The sequence below is a fragment of the Melanostigma gelatinosum genome (genome assembly GCF_949748355.1).
Source record: "Melanostigma gelatinosum genome assembly, chromosome: 11".
Lineage (NCBI taxonomy): Eukaryota > Metazoa > Chordata > Actinopteri > Perciformes > Zoarcidae > Melanostigma > Melanostigma gelatinosum.
Genome location: NC_136644.1, coordinates 11,530,437 through 11,554,948, shown reverse-complemented (window position 1 = coordinate 11,554,948; position 24,512 = coordinate 11,530,437). Strand labels below are relative to the sequence as shown.

General features: G+C 41.5%; 1 protein-coding gene across 1 annotated transcript in view; it reads right to left on the bottom strand.

Annotated features, from left to right (window-relative positions):
* The window catches only part of vegfc (vascular endothelial growth factor c), a 60,679-nt gene that overhangs the window by 13,540 nt on the left and 22,627 nt on the right, over positions 1–24,512 (bottom strand). Inside the window, exons 2-4 of the mRNA XM_079278867.1 lie at positions 14,471–14,696; positions 13,702–13,892; positions 3,692–3,831 (exon numbers count right to left, since the gene is read on the bottom strand). Coding sequence (XP_079134993.1) covers positions 3,692–3,831; positions 13,702–13,892; positions 14,471–14,696 — 557 coding nt within the window. The remainder of the gene's footprint in view (positions 1–3,691; positions 3,832–13,701; positions 13,893–14,470; positions 14,697–24,512) is intronic.

Genomic DNA, 24,512 nt, shown 5'->3' with positions numbered 1-24,512 from the left:
CCCGACGTCTACCCTGCTTCCTCCGGGCTGAGTGCACTCGGCCGAGAGGCCACCCTGACCCCGGGCACTCCTACCAGTCGCGTCAGTTATGGCAGCTTCCCTCGTCTGGATCCGTGCTCTTGGTAAATGCCAGGTTAGGTTTTAACGTCTAGGATTACTTCTAAAACCATAAGGGATTGTTAAGTGGATTCGGTCTCTAGGATAACCTTACAGAACTCAGTTGTTAGACATACAATAGATTTAACTTTTTACTGCCACGAGGAACTTTTACTACTTGAGCAAATAAATGCACTTGAGAAATTTTCTTTAAATGCAGATTAGATATTTATTGCAGGTTATATTTAGTTAGTTAGCAAGGGTTAAGCTACAGCTCACATAAAATGTTACTACACTTTATTCGTTACTTTAATTTTCTTCTTTGATTATGCTCATTCGTTTTAGATGCCGAGACGGCTAGGTGGGAGCTGGATTTCAAAGGTGCGATGAACAGGTTCTTTTGGAGGTGTTAGGAGCGAAGGTCTGGCCAGACCCTCGGTCCTCCTGCTCCCGCAGCGGAGTTCGTTCAACAGTCCTCAAGGCTCAGTACAAAGTCTTTCTAGGACTGCCGTGTTCCTCCGTTGTTCAGTTGTTAAAGTCGAGCAGTGGGGAGAGGAAAATCTCCGTCTTTCAATCTTTGTCCACGAACGGCGGTCTTCTTTCCGTGAAAAGAGAAGAAGTCCTCGAATACTTCAGTTACGATCGTCCGTATCTTCTTCTCAGAGCGTCTGGACGGCTCGTGTAGAAATCCCAGCCTGCGTATCGCAAGCATCTCCTTTTATCCTTGATTTGGGCTGTCTGTTCTCCCCCCTCCTATTCTGAACACATGATCTTTATCCCACCCTTTTTGTGTGTGTGCTTATGTATGGAAAGTACCTGACTTCCCTTCTTGCCTCCGTGAGTCATCTCTTGCAACAGACTTCGCAGTCGCGTGTCTGTTTATCCGACCCACGCCCAAAACATCTGTTCCTGACTCACTCGGCCCCCACTTCTCTAAACCTTCTTTCATACACACACTTTTCCCGTCTCAACTCTGTTGCACAGATCATCATTATAATCAGCTTTACATTTGTTAAATCACTCTATATGTTTACACATTCATTATATAATGATCATAAACCTTATCTTTCGATTACACTTTAACTATTGATTTCTGAGTATATGCTTCGTGCCTTTATATCCTGACTTTCCCTTGATCGTGTAGCATGTATCCAAGGCGGCTTTCTCTGTGATCTCAACTCTTCTCGACAGTTTTGAAGCAGCAAAATCAGGAAATGCTGTATTTTCATCAGCAGCCTTCTGCCCTACTCGTGTGGGGGGAAGATGATGGAGACATACATTTGAGAAATTGTCCACATGCTGTCCCCACCTCCCTGAGATCAGAACTCAATGTGAGCCAGGCCACCTCGGCATGTGGTCTGGCTGATCGGATCTCAATGCGAGCAAGATCTGGTCTCTGAGTGTACAGACCTGATATTTAATGCGTCCTGGTATGATCATCTGACAATAGTCACATTGAAAAGACAAGTGTGGCCTGTGATGATGAAAATAAAAGCCCTGATACAGAGATAGAACTGTTGTCCTATGCACATGGCCAGAGATCACCTTTATCACGACACACACACACACAGTCTATTATACAAAATGAATACAACACTGAGGGAACCGTTGACTTGGACACAGAGACAGACGGCAGGCTGTGTTTGCACACACACACACATTGTTTTGAAGTTGTGAAAGAGTCTGATGACAAGAGACGCGGTGTGGTTTTAATTAGTTCTGCAACGGCATAGACAAATAAAGGGACATGCTCACTAACGACAAAGGAAAGTGAAGGAAAAAGATGGGAGGGAGGAAAGGCAGAGAGATTTTGGGGGAAAAAGCTTCTGTGCTACTGCTGCGGTTCTCACAGGTTCACCTAATGTGAAGCATACGAGTGCTTCATGCTTACATGTGTATTCTTACATGTTGGATGATTTGTGGGTGTGAAAATCTCTACAATGCGTTTTCTTTTCTAATCTGACACGCAGTGTTGAACACCACCGTTTTGTGAGTGCGTGAGTGCTTGTATATATTGTTTAATACCAGCACATATCAACATTCCTCTAAAGTCACAAGTGGTCTGTGTCTGTCTCTCACACACACTCACACACACACATCAATGAAGTGGACTGTGTGAGCCACTACAACATTCAGAGAGAAAAATAGAGAGAAGAATGAAACTGTAGATATTTAAGGAATGCTTACATATAATCCATCTGTCAAAGGAGTCCATTTGAATTGATTTCCATGTCATTAGCAGAACATGAGTCATATTACAGCAGCTACCATCCTACAGGTTAAATTCCAGTGTATGTCTGGCAAACACACACCCTTCATTGACTAACGCGTCATGTCGTTCCTTGGTTTAGCTTTATTGTGAAGTTATATGGCACATATAAGTGCACATTCCATATTGAACAGGTCAAAGAGATGAAACGTGTTGGCGAACGAAAACATCCGATCTGTGTGGAGCGATGGAGAATGTAACGTTCCTCAAATGAATGCATGCAATAAACAGAAATGACATACTTCCATCATGTTTTCGACATTGTTTTCCACCATTTGAGGTTTGACTGGCGCAATAAGACATCATCTTGTTGTGTGCTATTTCACATTTTCGTAAAGCTAACCAATCGATTCGCAACGTTAACCATGTGGCATTCAGTGTTTCGTGTATGAAACATTTTGTTCGCCATTCAACGAATCTCGTAGTTTGCAGAAACTTACAATGCGAACATTTTTTTCTAGAGATATTTAAACTCGGAAACAGAAACTCGTTCCCAACCTGAAGGGTCGCCCTCCACCTTTTTCCGGCGGAGTATCATGACCTAAGCTGCTTCACGTTCAGCTGCAAACCGCCAATGAAGCAGGACTACCTCAGACACAATCCTGGGGTCACCAAACTGGACAATCTGCACTGAGCTACACATCCTGTTCACAAAGATCACAAACTGAACAGGAGACAAGGGACAGCATGGGCAAACTTGTGCTGAGAACTCTCTTTATATGAAAATGTATGATATGAGGCCAATTGTTAGCGGTTACGTCAACCAGGCTTAATTGTTAATGAATGGACTAGAACATTCAAACCAACTATAATATATTTGCATCCTTCTGTTTTCAGGACACATGGCAAAAAGGAGAACATGAACCACTTCCTCACGGGATCCTGACTGTCAGAAGGTGTTCTGGAGAGATCATAACTCACAGCGAGCTTCATGCAGGTATGCACTCAGGAACATACACCCATGTCATGGCTCTGTGAAGTTTAACAAGAGACATTCTGAAAAGTGTTTCCTAAAGTAACACCCCCTGTATACACACTCAGCACAGGAAGCAGCGTAACAATAGATTCATACACTCTTAATGTACACACACACACACAGAGCTCTGAGACAGGCATCAGATAGAGGTCTCCTTTGGGTCTGAATACTGTGTGCAAAGCTGACAGAACACACTGTGTGTGTGTGTGTGTGTGTGTGTGTGTGTGTGTGTGTGTGTGTGTGTGTGTGTGTGTGTGTGTGTGTGTGTGCGTGCGTGTGTGTGTGAGAGTGTGAGAGAGAGAGAGAGAGATCCACAGAGACAGAATGATGCAGTGAGTATGAGCGCTTACTCAGGCAGGGATCTCCTGATGATGCTGTGAACTTGTTTGTAGATGTCCAGTTTGGACAGACAGCTGCACTGCGTGTGGTTAGCCACACTGATGGTCACCGGCTTGGTGCCTTGGGTGATCGGCACTGTGATCTCAAACAGCTGCAGAAAGAGCAAAAGAGAGAAGAGTCAGAGGAAGATCGTGCACTTTTTGTATGTTTCGCAAGTTGAGCAGGACAGGTTGTCTCTTAGGGCTCCACAAGTTCCTAAAATAATCCAGTTCACCATACAACATAAGTGTGGACTTTTCATGATCAGAAATTCTTGTTTTCTGTCCCACCATTGTACATCCGACATTAATCATGTTGCCGTATTCTGAACCAAACTTTACTTAGCTGTGGATAAAGTGTTGCCTACAGGTTGAAGAATGTATAATAAAAGTGAAGCAGAACAACACAGTCTCACTCCCATCTCGTCATATATGGCAGCTTGGTCAATGACCCTACGATTCAAACTATGACGCTTCAGGTTCCCATCTAGTGTCACTTCTGGACGAGTGAGGGACAACATGTCAGTTCCCCCTCTGCATGCATAGTGCCTTCGCAAAATAAACTACCAACATAGGTTCACTTAGTTTTTAGGTTTATTTAAGCAATAAAAGTACTTGTTTATGTTTAGGAAAATACTGTGGTTTGGGTTAAAATAATCAAGTTTGTTGCGTAAAATAAATATCTTTGTTTCGTAGCTGTTGTTAGTTAAGTACATAAGTAACATAACAAAAATTAAGATAAATCATGGTTGAATTTTGGTTTCACACGGGACACAAACAGCAGTCTAGATGTTTAACTTTCTTCACCAGGACTCTAGTCCAATGATAATATTCTCCATGTCAGCTGGATATAAAACCTTGATGAGGTGATATGTCTGTGGCACATGCATGTCATGACTAAATACATTTAAAATTCCTTTTGTGAAAGTTGTGGATGCCACTTCATCCCATTCTACTGGACTCGACTTTGAATTCAGTCAATAAAGGTAGTCACAAAAAGGCACTATTTCACACATTCTTTCAACAAGGACCCTTCAACAAGGAGCCTTCAACTTGGAGCTCAACCTGACGCTGGAATCACTGGGAAAATGAGCACATTTCAAAATGAATACAATGAATACAATAAGCGAGAATGTGAAGGATTACCACTTGAAGAACCGAAAGTGTAAAAAGGAGCTGGGCTTGGTTATTTCACATGGCACTGATGAAGATACTTACAGGCTGCTGTACAGAATAGAAGAGAAACCCTGAGAGCCACTTCATTCTTTCAATCGTGGAGTTGAACAGCATGAATAGAAACTAATTAGTCTCAATGACTCCTATTCAAGCCTCTTAAGCACCTTAAACTGTCTCTCTCCCTCTCATCCTAATGAGGATATCATTAAAGCTGAACTCAGTCTTTTTGACCTGGTAGAGAGCTCACCATGGTTACAGAACACACACGCATAAAATAAATCTTTGAGATCACCATGACCACCACTGGGTTGAAAAGTTCGCCTGGACACATTTCTTAAATTTGTAGTTGGCTTGAAAGTCTCTAAAATTCTTCATACTTCCTCTCTTTGACTAGAACCAAGGCTCTGGTGTTTTGAGGCAATCTCCTGCAGAGGATGGAACTCCTCCACACTGCTCAAGTGTCTTTTAATAAATCAAAAAATTCCCGTCACAAAAGTCCCGACACAAACTGCAGTGTTGCCATTGTTTTATCCTCTTCAAGTAGGCAGAAGAAAAGAAAACATGAAACTTTATTGATCCTTGATGTGGTATTAGCATGTTGCTGTAATACTGCATGGCACGGGAGTGCAGAGGAGCTGTTTGACTACCTCATCGACCTCTGCCAGAGATATTCTTCAAACTCTAGCCTGCCAATTTAGCTAATCTTGTTTTCTCCTGAATCTTTTACTTTATCTTCCCTGATAGATTTGTTTTGTTTGTTGTGTATCTAATGTGTAAAGTTACATTTTGGCTGTGGGTGGTTTAATAAAGTGGCAAAAATGGAAAGGGTTATTCCTCTGAGGAGCATGAACGTGGTCACTGAATTCCATGCCAGGTTGCCTGATATTGTTGGTGTATATTGAAAACCTGGCCGGATGATGGTGCTGAAGGAATGGTTAGAAGGCCATTGAAAACATCAGCATTCGGTGTCTGAGGACCATGAATATGTAAAGCTAATTTCATTGCCATCTGGAAATTTGTTGTAAAGATATCTTGCTCTGGACCGGAACGTTGGAAGGAGGGACAGGCCAGCTGACATTACCATTGTCGGGCCCCATGAAGCAAAAAATAAAATATCTCTAATATAGCATGTGAGGTATTAAAGGCAACACAGCCAACTATGATAACACCAGAACACATAAATCACAATATAGAAGAGGGAAAGATGGAACAAACCAGAGGGTTAAAGAAAACGTTTTACACTTTAGAGTGAAAATGGATGACAGCGCAGGTATTGAGCTAAACCCTTATGCAGAGACCAGACAGACATAAACGCCTAAAGATACTTACAGTCAGTCAAATTGTAAATTATAGAGTTTAGCAAACTTCTATTACCTGCTAAGTGTCAGAAACTCAACGATTGCCAGCTGCTTCAAGGAACTGCCAAAGTAAATCAGCACGATGACGAAACAGGATGACGAAACAAACCACAGAACGCTCTTTAAAGAAACAGCCACGTTTGACTCTTCACCTCTCCTTACATCCATTTTGAGATAATCATATTCAAGAAGTCATTACCATTCAGTTAAACTGTAAATTGTCAATCTAGTCTACCATCATTCGAATGACGTACTATAAAGCCTATGTAAATCTCAAACTCGTGCCAGTCTGAGATTGCAGCCAAAAATAGCAGTTTGGAAAAACCGGCAGAGTAAAATAATGTGTTGTGAAACCTCAAGTAGACTCCCAGCTTTGTTACTGCTGCCAGGCCTCAAGCTTGGCGTCATTTTTTCTTGCCTAAAGTAAAGGGCGGCATGCTGCACAAAGTTTCTTAAACCTTTAGTCCAAGAATCATTCAAACACCTTTGTCCAATTTTCTAAATGTGCTACAAGGCTGACTTTTTAGTCTGCTATTTAACTGACTCTTTGAAGATGTTTGCTTTTCCAATGACAATGCTATGCTCCTTCTGCAGGGGACAAAACAACAATACAAAATCAATTTCAGCCACCAACTTACCAGTGAATAGGGCTGGACCCCAAATATTCAACCACAATTTGTGGGTATTCAGTTTTTAATTTGGGACATTAACATAATACATAAAACACACCAAACCTTTTGGAAAATGTGTCTTATTCAATACAAATCAACAATACAGACAACAATACTTTAGAATAACAGATCCTTAAATAATGAATGACTTAAATTAAACCAAAAAAGAGCTGAGGGGAAGCCTCCAGAGGCTGCATCATGCAGGGGCTTGCAGTCGGGCTCTGCTGGAGAGGCGGTGCGTAATGCCCGGAGACATCAGCCTCAAGACACCACTGTTCTGTGGGAGAGGGCAAACGTGACTTTGAGGTACGTCTACACGCTCACACACACAGAGGGATGAGGAGAGGGGATGCTGAGGGCAGACAGAGGTGTGTGTGTGCACCGTCCACAAGAGGGGTCAAAACATCACGACTCGTTTTGTAAGAAACATGTGCGGGGGAAGGTAGCCTTTGAGTATGTGACAGAGGGGGGTGCATGCTGCCATAACTAACCAAGAGGTTAAAGCGCTGTTCCGGTCACGGCGGTCCAGTGCGCTCTGCAGGTTGAGTCTCCCCCCACAGCTGGAGCGTACTTTTTTAAAGCAAACTAAGCTAAACTAGAAAAAGCATTTCCTGCTGAAAATGCGTTGGAATGCTGAAAACTCAAATTAATCGCAAAACATTGCTGAAAATAGATATCCAATTCAAAAACAAATTGCAAAAAGCTTAATAATTCAAAAAGTTTAAAGATTACAAATATGAAAAGTCATATCACACCTCTCCTGAAAGAGCTGAACATTTTGATGTTTGAACAGTTTCTGTGGCTTAAAAAAATTCATCAGTGGTGATATTTGTAGTAGTATAAGTTGTAGTCGAAGTATTATTAGTAGAAGTATTAGTAGTATTAGAATAACTACTACTAGTAGTAGCAGTGATATTTGTAGTAGTAGTAGAAGTATTATTAGTCGTCGAAGTATTAGTAATTAGAAGAAGTAGTAGAAGACGTAGTATCAGCAGTCATAGTAATAGCTGTAGTATTGGTCGTAGTATTTAATATCACAGTAGCAGTAGTAGTAGTAGTAATAGTAATAGTAATGGCAGTAGAAGAAGTAGCAGTAGTAGTAGTACTAATAGCAGTCATACTAATAGCTGTAGTAGTATTCCTACTTTTAGTAGCATGAATAGCAGTAGTAGTAGCAGTTGTCATATAAGTAATAGTAGTAGTGGTAGTAATAATATTGTTGGTAGCAGTAGTAGTAATAGTAGCAACAGCAAAAGTTATAGTGGAAGTAGTAGTAGCAGTAGTGGTAATACTACATTAGCAGCAGCAGTAGTAGTTGTCGCAGTATTAGTAAGAGCATTAATTTTTTTTAACAAAAAAGCCTAATTTTGAGCTTGTTTAAATACAGTTAATCCATGGGGCTTTTATTTTGAAAGGGTGGTGCTAGGTGAGGGGGAGAGGGGGAGAGGAGACAAAATCATAATGTCTAACACACATAAACAGAGGTTATTAATGCCTTTTATTTGATAACCTCATTTCAATTAGAATTCACTCTTTGGGGCTTTTATTTTGAAATGGGGTGTGTGTGTGTGTGTGTGTGGGGTCCTCTAAAAGTCTCTAAGACCTGAATGACTGTATGAGAGAGAGACACAGACAGGGAGAGAGAGAGAGAGGAAAGAATTAGTGAGTGCGAGAGAGAGAGAAGAAAGAATTAGTGAGTGAGAGAGAGAGAGACTCCGATATCTCTGACAAACTTTCTCATTTGGAGATTGTACTATGTTTTATCTTTTACAGCTTACATGACTATTGTCCTGCTCTGCCATGTCTTTCCTCGTCTCTCCCTCTTGTGTGTGTGTAAATGTCACTCGAATCAGGAAACTTATCAGAACACTCATATCTGATTGGCCGAGCTGCAACACGTAACAGCTGTAACAAATCATGTGTGTGCGGCTTTTATTTTAAAATGGGGTGTGTGTGTGTGGGGGGGGTCATCTAAGAGAGAGAGAGAGAGAGAGAGAGAGAGAGAGAGAGAGAGAGAGAGAGAGAGAGAGAGAGAGAGAGAGAGAGGAGTGCATGTGTGTCTGTGAGTCTGTGTGTTTATCAACATCACTAATTGGCTCAATCGCAAACACCTGTGTGCCTGAAGCCATTTGAAAATATTCTCCATAGAGATCCTATTGAAAAAATAAAAAGCTTAATAATTCAAAAAGTTTAAAGGAGATATTCATGGAGATAAAACAGGGAAACACCTCTCAAACAAATTATCAAAACTCCCATAACCGTACCTCCTATTGCTCCGATATTAATAAGTGCGAGGAAGGATGAGTTGAAGTCTGTAGTGTAAAAAATGTGGCTTAATTGGCGATCTAGAAATGGAGTACCGTGTTCTGTGGAAGATGTTTTTGAAGCAAAATTTAACATTGGTCTCTATGGAGCAGAAAGTTGGTTTTCCTCTCAATTAACGGCTTCCGTGTCAAATGTGGAAATATGTGGGATTCCACAGTAATTTTTCTACGACAAGGACAATATTAGCTACTTCTACATCCAGAAATTATGCATGAAGAGTGAAGATTGTGGACACAGTGGTAAAATACAAATGTTTTTTTCACAAGAATCTCAAGCTGTTCACTCTAGCGGTGAAATCACGCACTCTAAGCTGCGCAATACACACCCATTATAAAGTCAGAAAAGGGCTGAAAAATCATAAAAGTAAAATTGCTGCAGTTCAAAAAGTTTAGAAGATATCAAAAAACTGAATCATGTGGCAATAGTTAAGGGTTTTCTCAACATTTGAAAGTTGAAATGGTGTCTGTAGCTGAAAGTATGAGGAAGTTGAAGGATTTGAAATTTGAAGAAGTTTAAGAGGATTTGAAAATATTCTCCACAGAGATCCCATTGAAAATAAAAAGCTTAATAATTCAAAAAGTTTAAAGGTTAGAAATATGAAAAGTCATAGCACCCCTCTGGTGAAAGAGCTTAACATTTTGATAGTTGAATGGTTTCTGTAGCTTAAAAAATGAAGGAGAAGAAGAGGTGGGATGGAAGAAATAGAAGAAGTTGAATAAAGATTCGAAGAACAGTTGGAATGCTTAACAGCATTCCAACAAACATACAAATGTAATCCATATGTTAGTCACACTATACAGGGCCCAACAAATAAGGTTTGCCTAATTGCCCGGAGAAAGTAAAATGCCACTTTGTGATAGTACCGTACTTTTCGGACTATAAGCCGCTACTTTTTACCCCCACGCTCTGAGGCCTCGGCTTATAGTCCGGTGCGATTTATATACGGATTTTTCCGTAGCTTTTCTCTGCCACAACAACAACCGCAACTTCCGGTTCCGGTCTAACACAACATTTACGAGCTCCCGACACAGAACAGTTGCTACCAGCTGTTACTGACAGGGTCGCTACAATATGGATGAAGTACCTTTGACCTACCTCTCACTGGGACTGTTAAGAAAAAAGGTTCAGCCTGCGAGTAATATGTGTGTTTTCATAGTCTGCATTATCTCAGCCATTCGTTGTTTGTTCAGGTGGTGTTCTACTCAGATCTGTAGCCTCTTTGATTTGATTAAAATAAAAGCTAAACAGACCCCACCCCACGAGGGTACAGAATCTGTAAAATCCATAATACAGACACACTTACATTACAGACTAAGGTCTTTCAAGGCTACCATACGGGAGAAGAAAAACGAAGCAGCGTGTCCACGTAGCTCGTAGCTCTGAGTAGCATTTACGGCTACGTTGCTTTTAGATTCTAATGAGAAGACACGCTGCTTAATTTTACTTCTTCCGTTTGGTAGCCTTGAGAGACCTTAGTCTGTAAGTATGTCTGCATGAAAAGATGTACGAATATATATTATATTCGCTAATGCTAATCACGGTTAGCATTTCCCCATTGGCCGTAATGTTAAAATTAGCTTAGAAGCTAGCGACATGTTATGATGTTCAGAGAAGAAGACAACTTTAGTACTGTGGCACCTGTGGCTTATCTATGTACAAATTCTTTTTTCTCTTTTTTTTTTAATCAGCTGGTGCGGCCTATATACCGGTGCGCTCTATAGTCCGAAAAGTACGGTAAATCTAGTAACTCACTTGCCCGATTGGCCAAGTGGTAAAAGTAATTTATTTTATTCCATTAAATTTCAGAGCTGATGATGGCAGTAGCTAAAGAGTGCTCTTCCTTCGCATCTCTGTTCAGAGTGTCACACGCACAGTACTAATTTGATAACTAATAAACTAATAAATAGAACAATATGTATGGGGGCACTTAAAAGTAGACTTCAAGTAGATTGATGACCCTCCTGCTCAACAGAGGAATGATGCCCTGCTATTACTCTACAGATTGAATTTTAGTGTTAGAATGAACCGTATATCAAGTAATAGTGAGTGAGATAAATCATTCTGTGAAAATGGTGCCCTTTTTATACATGTATATCCTCGCACACGTCAGTGTTAGCATGTCTTACTCATCACGTGTGGCCATGGCCCAGTGGTTAAGAATAGCTGTGTCAGCATATACATAATTATCTTTTCTTTACCTGACTTGTCTCTCTTGATTGAACTGCAGATCTTTGAGCAAGAGTAGACCTGTCAAGCTTCATGAGCCAATGTCTGGCCACCAATGGGCAGGAAATCACAAAGACAAGCTGACAGAACCACAGCGCCCAATCATATCACCAACTTAGGCGTTGACATGTTCACTTAAAATTGTGTTTGTGTTCACATGATGAACCTCAGTCCAATATAATTTTCATTGTGAGAAGCTATGGCTCTTTAGCTGTATCTAGGTATCTGGTTTTCTTAGCTGGTACCTTTTTCTGTCTGCCATTTGGTGCTGTGTAGGTAGCATACACTGGGTGTATCAGACACATACAGGTAGAAATAGCTCCCACTAATAGTTGATTCAATCTAATCAATGTCAACTGTTGATTAACACAGGTTTATATGCCAGTATTGTCACACAGCTTAGTGCATACCAAAGCACGAGCATGGATCCTCTTCTCTCCTTAGTTTCCTCCATTCTGCTGCCTACGCACACATTTTACACTTACACACAAACACACACGCATTTGCACATGTAGGTCTACAAACACACATATGCAGCCAAACATCTCGCCCAAGCAGACTTCCTGCTCTGATTGAAATCAAATTACATCTAACAAAAGAGCTATCAGCCCAGACCGTGGCCGCTAGAACACTTATGGGAACTGAAAAGAGCGGCTGAGCTGAAACAATAGGCTATCACTCATGAGCCAGTCCATTAACAGCAGCTATACCTGGAAATGAACTAACCAGTTGAAAGAACCTGGCCTCTGTTTCAAGGCACAGCTGAGTGGTGGAAATACCTCAAGAGTACATTGTATCACAAGGAGCTGGTGGTTACACTGGCTATGTGCCAAGTGGGTGCAAGTGCATTTGTTTGCACTTTCCTGGGCTCCAAAGAAACCCATTTCACCCACTCTGCCAAGGTTGAGGTTGTGATTATTGTTGTGTGCAATTTAATGTGTACATTAGAGGTGCGTATATTTTGCATCAACATGTGGGCCATGGACGATTCTGTATCGATGAAGTGACAGTGATGGTTTCATTTCAGCTCAGTGTCTTTCCTGCGTTTTGCTGTCATGTCGCATTAGTTTCTCTCTGTTGTCTTTCTCTTTGTTATTGTCCGCCAGAGTCCAGCAGTCCACTAACTTGTTGCTCTCGCTACCAATACTACTGTTTGTTTAGCTGGAAAAAAAAACATGCATGCAGGCTGAAATTCAAATGTGGTGGTGTTCTGTCGGGAGATGCAGTGACTTAAACCAAGTAAGAGTGGAAGAGCTGTGTAAAATGAAAAGTCTGCAAGCTGCTAAGCTAATTTATACAGTGTAAAATGCCATAGGCAGTCAGTGCGCTGTCTTGGAGCTGCAATGGGAAACCTTACTTTTGTAGATTTAAGCACTAATTCACTGAAGAAGGATTTATGTTTTCTTTTATAATGGTTTTGTACGTAGGTGGCTGACACAGATAGTGAAGCTGAAAATCAAAGGTGCAGGTTACCAAACTGTTAGTAGAAGGAATACATTTTCCTCAGTCCCATTATCAAACTACTTAACAGCATGACAGACAGAAGAGATGTGTGCGTTATAGATAGAGTACACATAGAGTTCTAATGCAAGCAATGCATTCTATCTGGTCCCAACCTGTATCCAGCTGCACAATAGGTGTGAGCCTGCAGCTCTCCTTCTGTCAATTTGAACATTGATTAGTTGTTCACAATGTAACATTATCAGACATCAGAGACTAGAACAACATCAATGATGTCCTGATCACATATTTGACTGAATATTGGCAGATAACGATGTCTTTATTTCACACTTTGATGGTTAAGGTAAACTGTGTAATTATTCACGTGTGCTGAACCGTGAAGAGGGATCCGTATACCACTAGGAAAGACTGCTTTTAATTTAATGATTTCATGACCTCCCCTCTGATGCAGCGCAGATCACAGTCCAGTTCAATTATAAGTTGAATCAAATGTTCAGCACGTCAGAGGCGTGCCAGACACACTCTTTGGTAATTGCATGGCCATGGATATCACCATTTTATCGGTTAATTATTACACCTCTGCTAGTTTTGGCAACAGTGGCTCTCTCACTCATTCATGAGCAAGACTGGAATGACCAGGCCATAAATAATGACAAACCTTTGAGCCAGACCTTTTCTTATGAAATCATCAATCATCAAAGATCACATACACGCTGATCCATATTTGAGCACATAATGAAAAGAAGAAGAAGAAGACTGTGCTTACAGTTTTGCTGAGGTAACCAGTGGAGATATTCCTGCATTGTTTGTCTTCAGAGTGGCAGCATCCCCCACATCTGTAGACGGACACACAGGGTGGTTTATAGAAGATGTTGGTGGGAGCCCCGAACTCCCTGCCCACGTCGACACACACTTCCCTGGGCATGCACTGAGTCTTCCTCCACTCCGACTCTATACCTGCACACACACAGAAGGTCAGACCACCACAGACATGCAACACGTCTATTTTTCTGTCATCTGCTGTACACATGGATGGCAGTGCACAAAGGCACACATATATAATACACTCATACACAAACATGTGGTCTCTACATTTGTATATTCCAATGTTGCCAAGTCAGGACTGTAGTCAACAGGAATTTCATATTTTTAATCCAAGTGTCCAACGTGGGTCATCACCAAACTGTCAACATCAAGGTGGAGCCAATGTGATCGGCTATCAAAAGTGTACTCTCCCAGCACACTGTGTATAGTAAATATGATTACACTTTGTGGAGAGCTAAGAATTGGACCTCAAGCTCATGTCCACTGTCAAATGAAATACCGTCTATATAGCCTGTCTGCCTGCCTACTGATGCAGAAACAAACATTTTGTAAGAAACCTTTAATATAGTACAACTGAATATACATAATGACACTTGTAGGTCAGTCTTCATTAGCTAATTGTATGAAAGGCACTCGATGCAGTACGTTTCCTTGATGGGAGCTGCTTAGAAGTCTGAAATAAATAATATTAAACCAAAGTGAAAACTTACTTTTCAGGACATCCAAGTTGAGGTAGGCAGCAGCGAATATTGGCTCTTCTGTATCAGCCAGCGGCCTCAGTCGGCGAGGCTGGAGCTTGGAGGCTGGAGGGGCAGCAGATAGTTTGGATCTGCACTTCAGAGCGGCCCAGTATGACGGATAAATAAGACTCATCAGTTCATCGACACTGGAAGCTGAACGCAATTTCTCCTCCATGTCTGGCTTTGGTGAAGAGTCCTGAAAGAGATAAGAGACACCTTCACTGAGAATACTGCTGGTATTCTTTATCAGTACACAACTTGAATACTCAACTACTGACTGACCAAGAAACACTCTGTTGCACCTGAGGAACACATCCCAAACCAATCCTTTTCCAGGTTCAAAATAATTTAAGCCTAAATCATGTTCCGAATCAAGTCTGGAGATAAGACCAACAAGTCCCGAGTCAAGTCTGTTGTTGAAGATCAACAAATCCCAAATCAAATCTTGAATGAAGACCAAGTCTGGGGTCATGACCAGCAAGTCCCAAGTAAAGTCTGGAGTTAAGACCAACAAGTCCGAAATCTAGTCCTAAACTATCTGTTTCAAGTCTTAAACAAGTCATTATGTGCCTTAACCAAATTGATGGCACTTTAATTTCTAAAAACAATAAAGTAAATTTAAAGAAATACTGATAACTTTTCAAAATGTGTATTTATTGCTCTCAAATAAACTTCATAACTACATTTGATAATCTGATCCAAGTCACGGAATCGGCACCTTTTCCAAATTGATTCCATGCGTTTCAAGCATTTTCTACATCTAGTAGGGTCTAGAACTGCCCTTGCGTTAGTCATATCAATATGTTCAGTAAATCCATTTCATCATACAGGCTGCCCACTACACATAAGTACAACAAATAATCTGTCTCCACAGGCCTAAATACATGAGGTTCAGTCAACACAATAGAGGATAAACCGAAGCTAAATATAAATACTTCCAGAATAGGGTGTGTAGCCTCAAAAGAAGCTTTTCACTTTTCCTTGTGGGTGGCGAGTGTACTCAGTGCACTCAGGACAAACAGCTGTTCTGATAGTCTGAGCGAAGTCCGGTTATTAGTAAGTTGTGAATGTAACAATAAATGTTCATGAGCTGAAGTTTGTCAGAAATGAATGTGACAGTTTAATGGCATGGAGGTTAGAAGTTAGCTAGAACTTAAGCCCTTGTGCTGCAGGAGTCTCTTCTGTGCTTCCAGAACATAGTCTGTTCTAAGTGTTGTTGAAATAATGTCACATTATACTCTAAGCTGGCATCCCGCTGATGGAATAAAATAATAGAATCCATAAAAGTGTTATCCAGATTTATGTATAATTTGAATTAGTCCCGAAAGATGTGGAATATTGCTTTTATATTTGATTTGATTTCCTATTCAGCTGTCAACCAAGCTCTTATGCCACAACCATCAGGAGACACACCACGAAGAACATTGAACAAAAGATAGTTTATCTAATTTGTGGTGTAAGTGCGCATGAGGGATGAATATGTGTGCATGGTTGTTGTAGGGTGCAAAACAAGGCATGAGAATAGACCTAAGACAGCAAAAAACAGGTGACTGTAGTTAGAAGGGACAAAGGGAGAGAACACTGGGCCCTTAGGGCCAACACATGAATAGTCAACAACAGTTAACTATAACCAGGACAAGGAAATCCCCACATTAACCCTCCTCACACCTCAGCTACTGGATCCTGGGGAGAGAAAGAGCGAGAAAAGGAAAAAGAGGGAGAGAGAGACTGAGAGAGGGGCGGGGGGATGAAAGTTACTCGACAAAACAACCTAAAAAACTCACTTCCCAAATTTCTCACCAACAAATCCTCGTGGACAAAGTAGCCATCATGATCGACTTCTCTTAATATTTGAACAGGCAAAGTCTCATCACACAATGCGAATCAGCCCTTTGGGTCTTCACCCATTCCTCTCTCGGACCAGATGGAGAAAGATCAGGCAGTGAAAGCACATGTTCTCCAGGCGCCATAACTACACCGTGAAACAGGCGGGTCTGGATCAGACATGTCACAGCTGAGAAAACACCTGGACCAGGCCGGACTGGAGCAAACTCATTAGAGCTCTGTATGACTCTCTTTCTTCTCCTCTGACCAGTATCTACTTCAGTAGCTGAGCCCTATCGGTGGAAATGGGAAGTCAAATCAGAAAAACTCCACATTCTCTTGCTTATCGCTCCTTTACCCAATTTCTGAATTGCAAAGAAAGCTGAAGGGACCAACTATTTTTCTAAAATGGGACCAACACTGGGCCCCGCTGACAACCGTAGCCTGACCCCCACCCGGATGTTCGTAGTGAAGGGTGGTAAAAAGCTCTCTCTCCGCCTCTACAACCCGTTTGGTGCAGTGATGACATCCCACTCGTTAACTGTCTCGCACCAGAAAGTGATCCTCCCCCTCCTCTCCACGTCCTCGGGTCACCGCTACATTTAGTGCCTGATAAGCTGTTCTACTGTGTCAGCTACAGTGTCTTCTTCTCCGTCACCACAACCACCTGATGTTACTTTAGTGAGAAAACTTTCACCTGAGCTGTTCTGTATGCTCTTAAATCAAATGGACCAAACGCATGATTACGTGATAGTAGATATGAGATGGTAGCAAGCTAAACTACTTTTAAATCCACCTGCTGATTGTGAACTGGCGAGGTAGTGACCTACCTGTGCTCTGTATAGGCAACATGTATTTATGAAAGTAAGTTGGCCACCATGGTAACGTGTACATGTACTGCACACACAGAGACAGTCTGTGGCAGACAGATGACATTTAGAACTGCACTACTGTCCAATGGTTGGATTCATTCTTCTTCTGCGACAAATGTACTGTATGTTAATATTATCTCACTTCCTGTCCTTCAATGCAATAAGATAAATGCCATTGTACTATTTATAAACAGTAATTAATATCCACACAATCACTCTGACTGAAACAATATGACTGCTCGCTGCAAGCAAGGCCATCACACACACACACACACACACAGCCTGGCCTTTGTATTTGAGGCCAGTCAAACAGACAGTGTCAAGCAGTCCATTGTGTTTAAGGGCCTCTGTAAGTCTGTTTACAGCCATGGCAGAGATAACACACACACACACACACTATTTCCTACTAGAAACAATGTGTTTATTTATGTGTTTCTATATGCATATGCATGTTTTGTGTATGTGCTTCTGTTGGCACCAATTTGTTCCACATGAATATGTCCTGTGTGGGTTTCCTCTGTCCTTCTGTATGTTTGTCTTTCTGTATGTGTCCTGTCTCCGTTTCCCCTGATTCTGTATTTCTGCTTGTGTGTTTGGAATGGTGTTGAGAACACAGCAGCTCTAAATAGAATTGTGCTGTCACCTGACAGAGGAACTACATCTTCCTGTTAGAAAGACCAGAGCAGGCTTTGCAAAGCTGAGAGGGGACTCAGTGGACTGACTGACACAAGATCAGTTTTATCATCACTTTACAACCGGAGTGACCACATTTTGGTCCTGATGTTTCAAGGTCATTGTAAGGTTTGAAACAGTTTTGGACCAATCAAAACATCAACAGAACAGCATAGGTTGCTAAGTAAACATCAAACCTAATCCAAAAACAGCAGCGGTCAAAGGGTCAAACCCTTTTTCAAGCCTTGTGTTGATATACAATATGTATCTATTTTTATGTTCAAGAATTTCTAAAAAAAACTATTTTTTAATTAACAATTACAAACAACTACTGCCGGTATATACGAACCAGCTTTAAAAAAAAGAACAGAAAATCAAATTAGATTTAATTCGGTAAACCAATACAAAGAGTAGAACTCAGTAGATTATTGCTAACTACTACAGAACATTAATTGTTGGAGACAAAAGCAATAACTAAAAACTGAGGTAACTGAACACAGGAGGATGTCAACAGACACAAAGTTCATGGTTAAAGGGATAGTTTTTGTTTGTCGTGTGTTCTGAAGTACCTACAGTATGATGGTCAGCACGCCCCCAGAGCAATGTACTGCTGTGGACACCTAGTGTGTGTACTAAGGCTGCAACTATCAACTATATCAATTAATTGATTATTAGTTGGATAAAAAGTGTTTTCTTCGAATGTTAATGTTTACAACTGTGAAATGGTATTTTACTCCAGTGTTTCTCTGACCTTATTTCAACTTATTAGCATCAGCTAAATCTGCTGACTCTGGCAGATTACAGGTTAATTTAAACAAACGTAACAAACAGAAATACACTTTGTCTGTTTTCTCTCAGTTTTGTTATGAATGAATGAAATAGGTGATAGGCAATAGGTGATAGGGGATAGGTGATAAGCAATACGTGGTAGGTAATAGGTGATTTATCGAGACATTGCAGTGATTTTTTCATGTGATTTTATGTATCGTGGCCTTGAGTTGCTTCCATACACAAAGACAATATCAGTGATTAGGAGATCAGGCCGCAATACAGTTCTGAAAAGTGATGTCTTGGCTACAACAGAGAGTTATGAAGGAAAAAGTGGTGAGATTATTTTTCTCTCGTTATTAACGGTAGGCTATTAGTAAGAGGCAGTGATAGCCGTGTCACCGCTCTCTCTCTCTTTCTCCCTCTCTCTGTCTGTCTCTCTCCTTCCTGAAGCTGTCTACGGTTCTAATTTAAATAATTTATTTTCATTGAAGCTATCTCATAGCGTTTTAGAAGCAGGACCACACCTCAACTGTGCCAGTAACCGTTCCGCCCTCTTTGTCTCTCGCTTACTGCACCCCTCTCTCCCACCCTGTTTCCCTCTTCCTCTTCTTCCTCTCTCTCGTCCTGACGGGGTCTGCTGTACCTACCGAAGCCTCCCCTAAACGCAGCCAGCAAACAAGCAAGTTCCAAGCCTCGCACACAATCATCTTTCATTATTAAAATAGCTTAAATGCATCTTGTGGATGGTGTGGTCCTTGCTAGTGAAAGCAAAGGTGACCTCAACTGTAAACATGTCATGAGTTGTGTGTCACAGCTCTGCCAACATTGTCCTGTTTTTTCCATCTCTCACCTAATCAGTTTATTCAGCGCACCTGCCAGTCACTCCCACCTCGTCAGTTCATTTATCGCACCTGCTCACTTCACTGCAGCCACTATTTAAACCCCAGTCACACATGCACACTCACTGCCAGATCATTTTCATGTCTACCCGCCCATTTGGCTCGTCTTGTTCCCGGGTTTCCCGTCTGCCTGCCCTGCCTCATTCTGCTGGAATCCCCTTTGTCTCTTGTCTTGTCCACGGATCCCCCGTTGTGTCCTGTAAGTTTCCTGTGTTGATTTAATTTCATTAAATACCTACTTCACACTACTCTGTCTGACCTGCATTTGAGTCCTCCACCACACCCCGTGATATCGTGTCTGCATGTCTACAGGTTCATGTAGCTAGGGCACAGTCCTCCTGAACATTGTTATATTCATGTATCACCTATGTTATGTTTGCATCATATGTCATTGCATGTAGCAAAGATAATAAGCATTCACTCCCATGGACCAGATTCTGTCTTCAGCAGTCAACTTATTATTACAATTCTTTGACACATGAATCTGTGTGAGTGTTCCTTCACTTTACAAGATGACCTTCAGTAATATTAACAGTTTGTGGGGTCAGTGCACTAAAAGATGCAAAATCCTATGAATAAATAGGATGGCTTAATAAATAAGTAAAAGGTAATAGTACTTATTCTTCTGTAGTACTGCTGAACATTGAGTTTGCTTTAGAAAATCAATATCATCACCTATCCTGAACTGTGTGTAGTTGAAATTGTCTGGAGATTTCTTCAGTGAAAGTCTTGCGTTCAAACTTGAGTGATCAGAGGTGGGATCTATTTTCCATAAAATGTATTTAAAAAAAATAGAAAAACATTTTATGGGTGCATTTGCGGTTTATTTCCTTGATATTTCAGGATAGGTCTTTATTTCATACCCTAAAAATGTCCAGCATGAAGCCTGATGTTACCAGCAGGGCAGCCAGAGAGGAGATATGTATGAATATGATGCTACCAGTCAGCTTGTAGCTAAGCAACTGATGAATGAGCTAGTGGAGGAAAAGTCAGGGGATCACCAAAGTCATGATGGATTAATTCTGTGGGAACCATGCATGTTGGAAACTCACTTTAATCCATCTTGTTGAGATATTTCAGAGGACAAGTGAAAACTGTGGCCTGCTGGTGGCACAAGAGAAGTCAGGGGATCACCAGAGTGATTAAGGTTCATCCACTGGGGACCATAAATATCTGAAACAACTTTCATGTCAGTTCATCCTATAGTTGTTGAGATGTTTCAGTCTGAACCAAAGTGATAGACAGACCGAACGACTAACCACTGGACAGACTGACTGACCTACTATCAGGGAATACATGCTGCTAGCATGACTAATAAAAAGGATACCGAGTACGCTTAGCTGAACCGACAGCACGATGGCAGTAGTGTGCTGATACAAGCTTGTGGCACTCTGCTTTGTGATTATTTGCAGAATAGAAGAGTGAAGATATGAGTAATATGATCAGTAAAGGAAATGACTCCTGCTTCAATAAAGTATTGAGTTATTTATTTCAGAGTATTAAACTGCTGTCTGTCTCTCTCCCTCTTTGTGTGTGTGTGTGTGTGTGTGTATTGGATTTCACTCGGGACAGAGACAGATCTTCTTTGCTTGGATTTGATCAACATTCAACTGCAACACACAAATCCAGGTGGCATAATTGACAGTCAACAGCAAAATTACTTTTGTCCCAAGGTAGGAGCTTCAATGTCTTTGAGGAAATTGCATGAAAATTCTCATCAGAATTATGCTTTCATTGTTCTTGCCAGAACACACACACAGACAAAACGGAGCACACACTGTATTATTTACACATGTTAGATCCTGGGGTACTTCTGGCCCGATACGGGGCTACTTACTGACTCAGCTCTCTATTAAAAGATTGTCGAGCTGGTGTTCTTGCGAGGGAACTTGCCTGGCTCTTCTAACTGCCGTTACTCCCGACATCTACCCTGCTTCCTCTGGTCTGAGTGCACTCGGTCGAGGGGCCACCCTGACCCCGGGCGCTCCTACCAGTCGCGTCGGTTATGGCAGCTTCCCTCTTCTGGATCCGTGCTCTTGGTAAATGCCAGGTTTAGGTTTTAACGGCTAGGATTACTTCTAAAACGGTAAGGGATTGTTAAGTGGATTCGGTCTTCTAGGATAACCTTACAGAACTCAGTTGTTAGACATACAATGGATTTAACATTTTACTGCCACGAGGAACTTTTTACTACCTGAGCAAATAAATGCACTTGAGAAATTTACTTTAAATGCAGATTAGATATTTATTGCAGGTTATATTTAGTTAGTTTGCAAGGGTTAAGCTACAGCTCACATAAAATGTCACTACACTTGATTCGTTACTTTAATTTTCTTCTCAGGTTATACTCATTCGTTTTTAGATGCCGAGACGGCTCGGTTGGAGCTGGATTTCCAAAGGTGCAATGAAAAGGTTCTTTTGGAGTTGTTAGGAGCGATGGTCCGGCCGGACCCTCGGGCTCCTCCTGCTCTGCAGCGGAGTCCGTTCAACAGTCCTCAAAAATCAGTACAAAGTTTCTCTAGGGCTGCTGCGTTTTCTCCGTTGTTAAGTTGTTAGAGTCGAGCAGTGGGGAGAGGAAAATCTCCGTCTTTCATCCTTTGTCCACGAACAGCGGTCTTCTTTCCGTGAACAGAGACGAAGTCCTCGAATACTTCAGTTGCAATCGTCCGTATCTTCTTCTCAGAGCATTTGGACGGCTCCCGTGTAGAAATCCCAGTTTGGGGCTTGCAAGCGTCTCCTTTTATCCTTGATTTGGGCTATCTGTTCTCCCCCCCACCTATCCTGAACACATGATTTTCACCCCACCTTTTTGTGTGTGCGTTTGTCTCCGGAAAGCACCAGACTGTTAGTTTTGCTTCTATGAGTCATCTCTTGCAACATAATTCCATGTCCCATGACTGTTTTCCTAAGTTACGCCCAAAAACATCTGTTCCTGACTCACTCGGTCTGCTGACACACCCTATGACACTTTTTCCACATCTCAGCTCCGGTACACAGAACATTATTATAATCAGTTTTTACATTTGTTAAATCACTCTATGCATTAAACATTTGTTATATAATGATCATAAACCTTATCTTTCGAATACACTTTAACTATTGATTTCTGAGTATATGCTTCGTGCTTTTATATCCTGTCCTTCCCCTGAACGTGTATGCATGTATCCAAGGCGGCTTTCTCTGTGAGCGCAACTCTTCTTGACACCCCCTTCTTGAGGTCTCAGGCTGCCGTGTTGTGCTCCAAGTAGTCCTCAAGGAACTCATCGTTGTCCTCGGCGGTGATGACGAGAACGTCGTCCTCCGGTGATGATGGCTCTGATCCTTGCTCCCAGCTGTCGATCACCACCAGGCCATCCAGCCCTGGTGGCTGGAAATCCAGGAAGGGGTCGTCATCTTTAGCGTCCCTCAGCTGCTCGTCCAGGCTTAGTGCTAGGGCCATCACATTCTGGTCCAGAATGCTGTTTGGGGAGAGGGAAGCTGGGGTAGGGACTGAGCTGGTTGATTCTTCGGCCTCGCGATATCCCGCTAATCCCTCAGGGATAACCTCCACCAGCTCTCCGCATTCCTCGTCGTATCCCCACATCCCCATCAGATTTGGTATTATTCCTGCGGTCTCCGTCTGGATGCCCACGTCTCGGTGTTCCACACCCGTGATGCTTGCTGCATCGTCATCTTCTTCTGGTTCTGGAGTTATATCCTGTCCTTCCCCTGAACGTGTATGCATGTATCCAAGGCGGCTTTCTCTGTGAGCTCAACTCTTCTTGACAATCATCACTAATAAATGTCACAAATGCATAAATCTTGAATACTGCAAATATTTTGCATCAAAACTATTCACACCAGCAGCGTAGTAAATTTGTGACGGTTGCAACACTTTTTCAATGAAAGATTTGAATCACTTTCAACATTTTTGCTGGCGGATTCGCGGGCCACATAAAATGACGTGGCGGGCCGGGAGTTTGAGACCCCTGCTCTGGGGGCTCTACGCCTGAGCTCTGAGCTTTTTATCTCACTGTGAGGGAGTTGTCTCTCTGCTGTCTCGTTGATGTAAAGATTTGTTGCTGCTGATGAATCTAGACTGAACCGTTAAGCTGTCTAAATAAAAAAGATACTGTACGTTAGTGGTGACTTATTTAAGTTAAATATCCAGATACATCTTGAGGTGTAAATGGTCTTATAATTCAGACAAACCTTATTGTCACTCTGCACTGCAAAAACATCTCCTATAAAAAGCTAATTTTATTGAAACAATTGTTTAAAAGTAACATATATTTAGCATTACAAACTAAAGTCTAGCTCAACTCTTCTTGACAATCATCACTAATAAATGCATAAATCTTGAATACTGCAAATATTTTGCATCAAAACTATTCACACCAGCAGCGTAGTAAATTTGTGACGGTTGCAACACTTTTTCAATGAAAGATTTGAATCACTTTCAACAATATTTAGCATTACAAACTAAAGTCTAGCTTTTCCTGCACTTTTAACTGCATCAGTCTTAATCAGAAGATAGAAGTTGCAATTTTCATCTGCTGATGAGGTCCAACTGATACGACAATCTTTTGGGGAAAAGTGGACCTTGCAAAATTGTGCTTCTTTGTCTATTTCCAGGATCAAGAAGGAACTCCTGCTCATATGTTGTGTTTCTGACACGTTTCTGTCAGAAGAAAGGGCAGACTGGTGCGCTCATATCAAGACAATGGTGCTCATTCCTCACTTGTTTGTAGAAAGAGTTTTGTGTAATGAAGCCTCCTGATTGGGGACCACGTCTACACAAACACGTGCAGAAAAATGTTTAAAACTAAGAAAACATATTCACTTTTAGCAGAAAAATTGAGGACTATCACAAAAAGCCAGCAAACTGAATTTTCCGAAGAGGAAGCCGAGCCAGTGAAATATTGCTAGAGGGGAACTCTGAACACAGATGGTAAACCACTCAGACACAGCAGACATGGAAAAGACCTGTCAGAT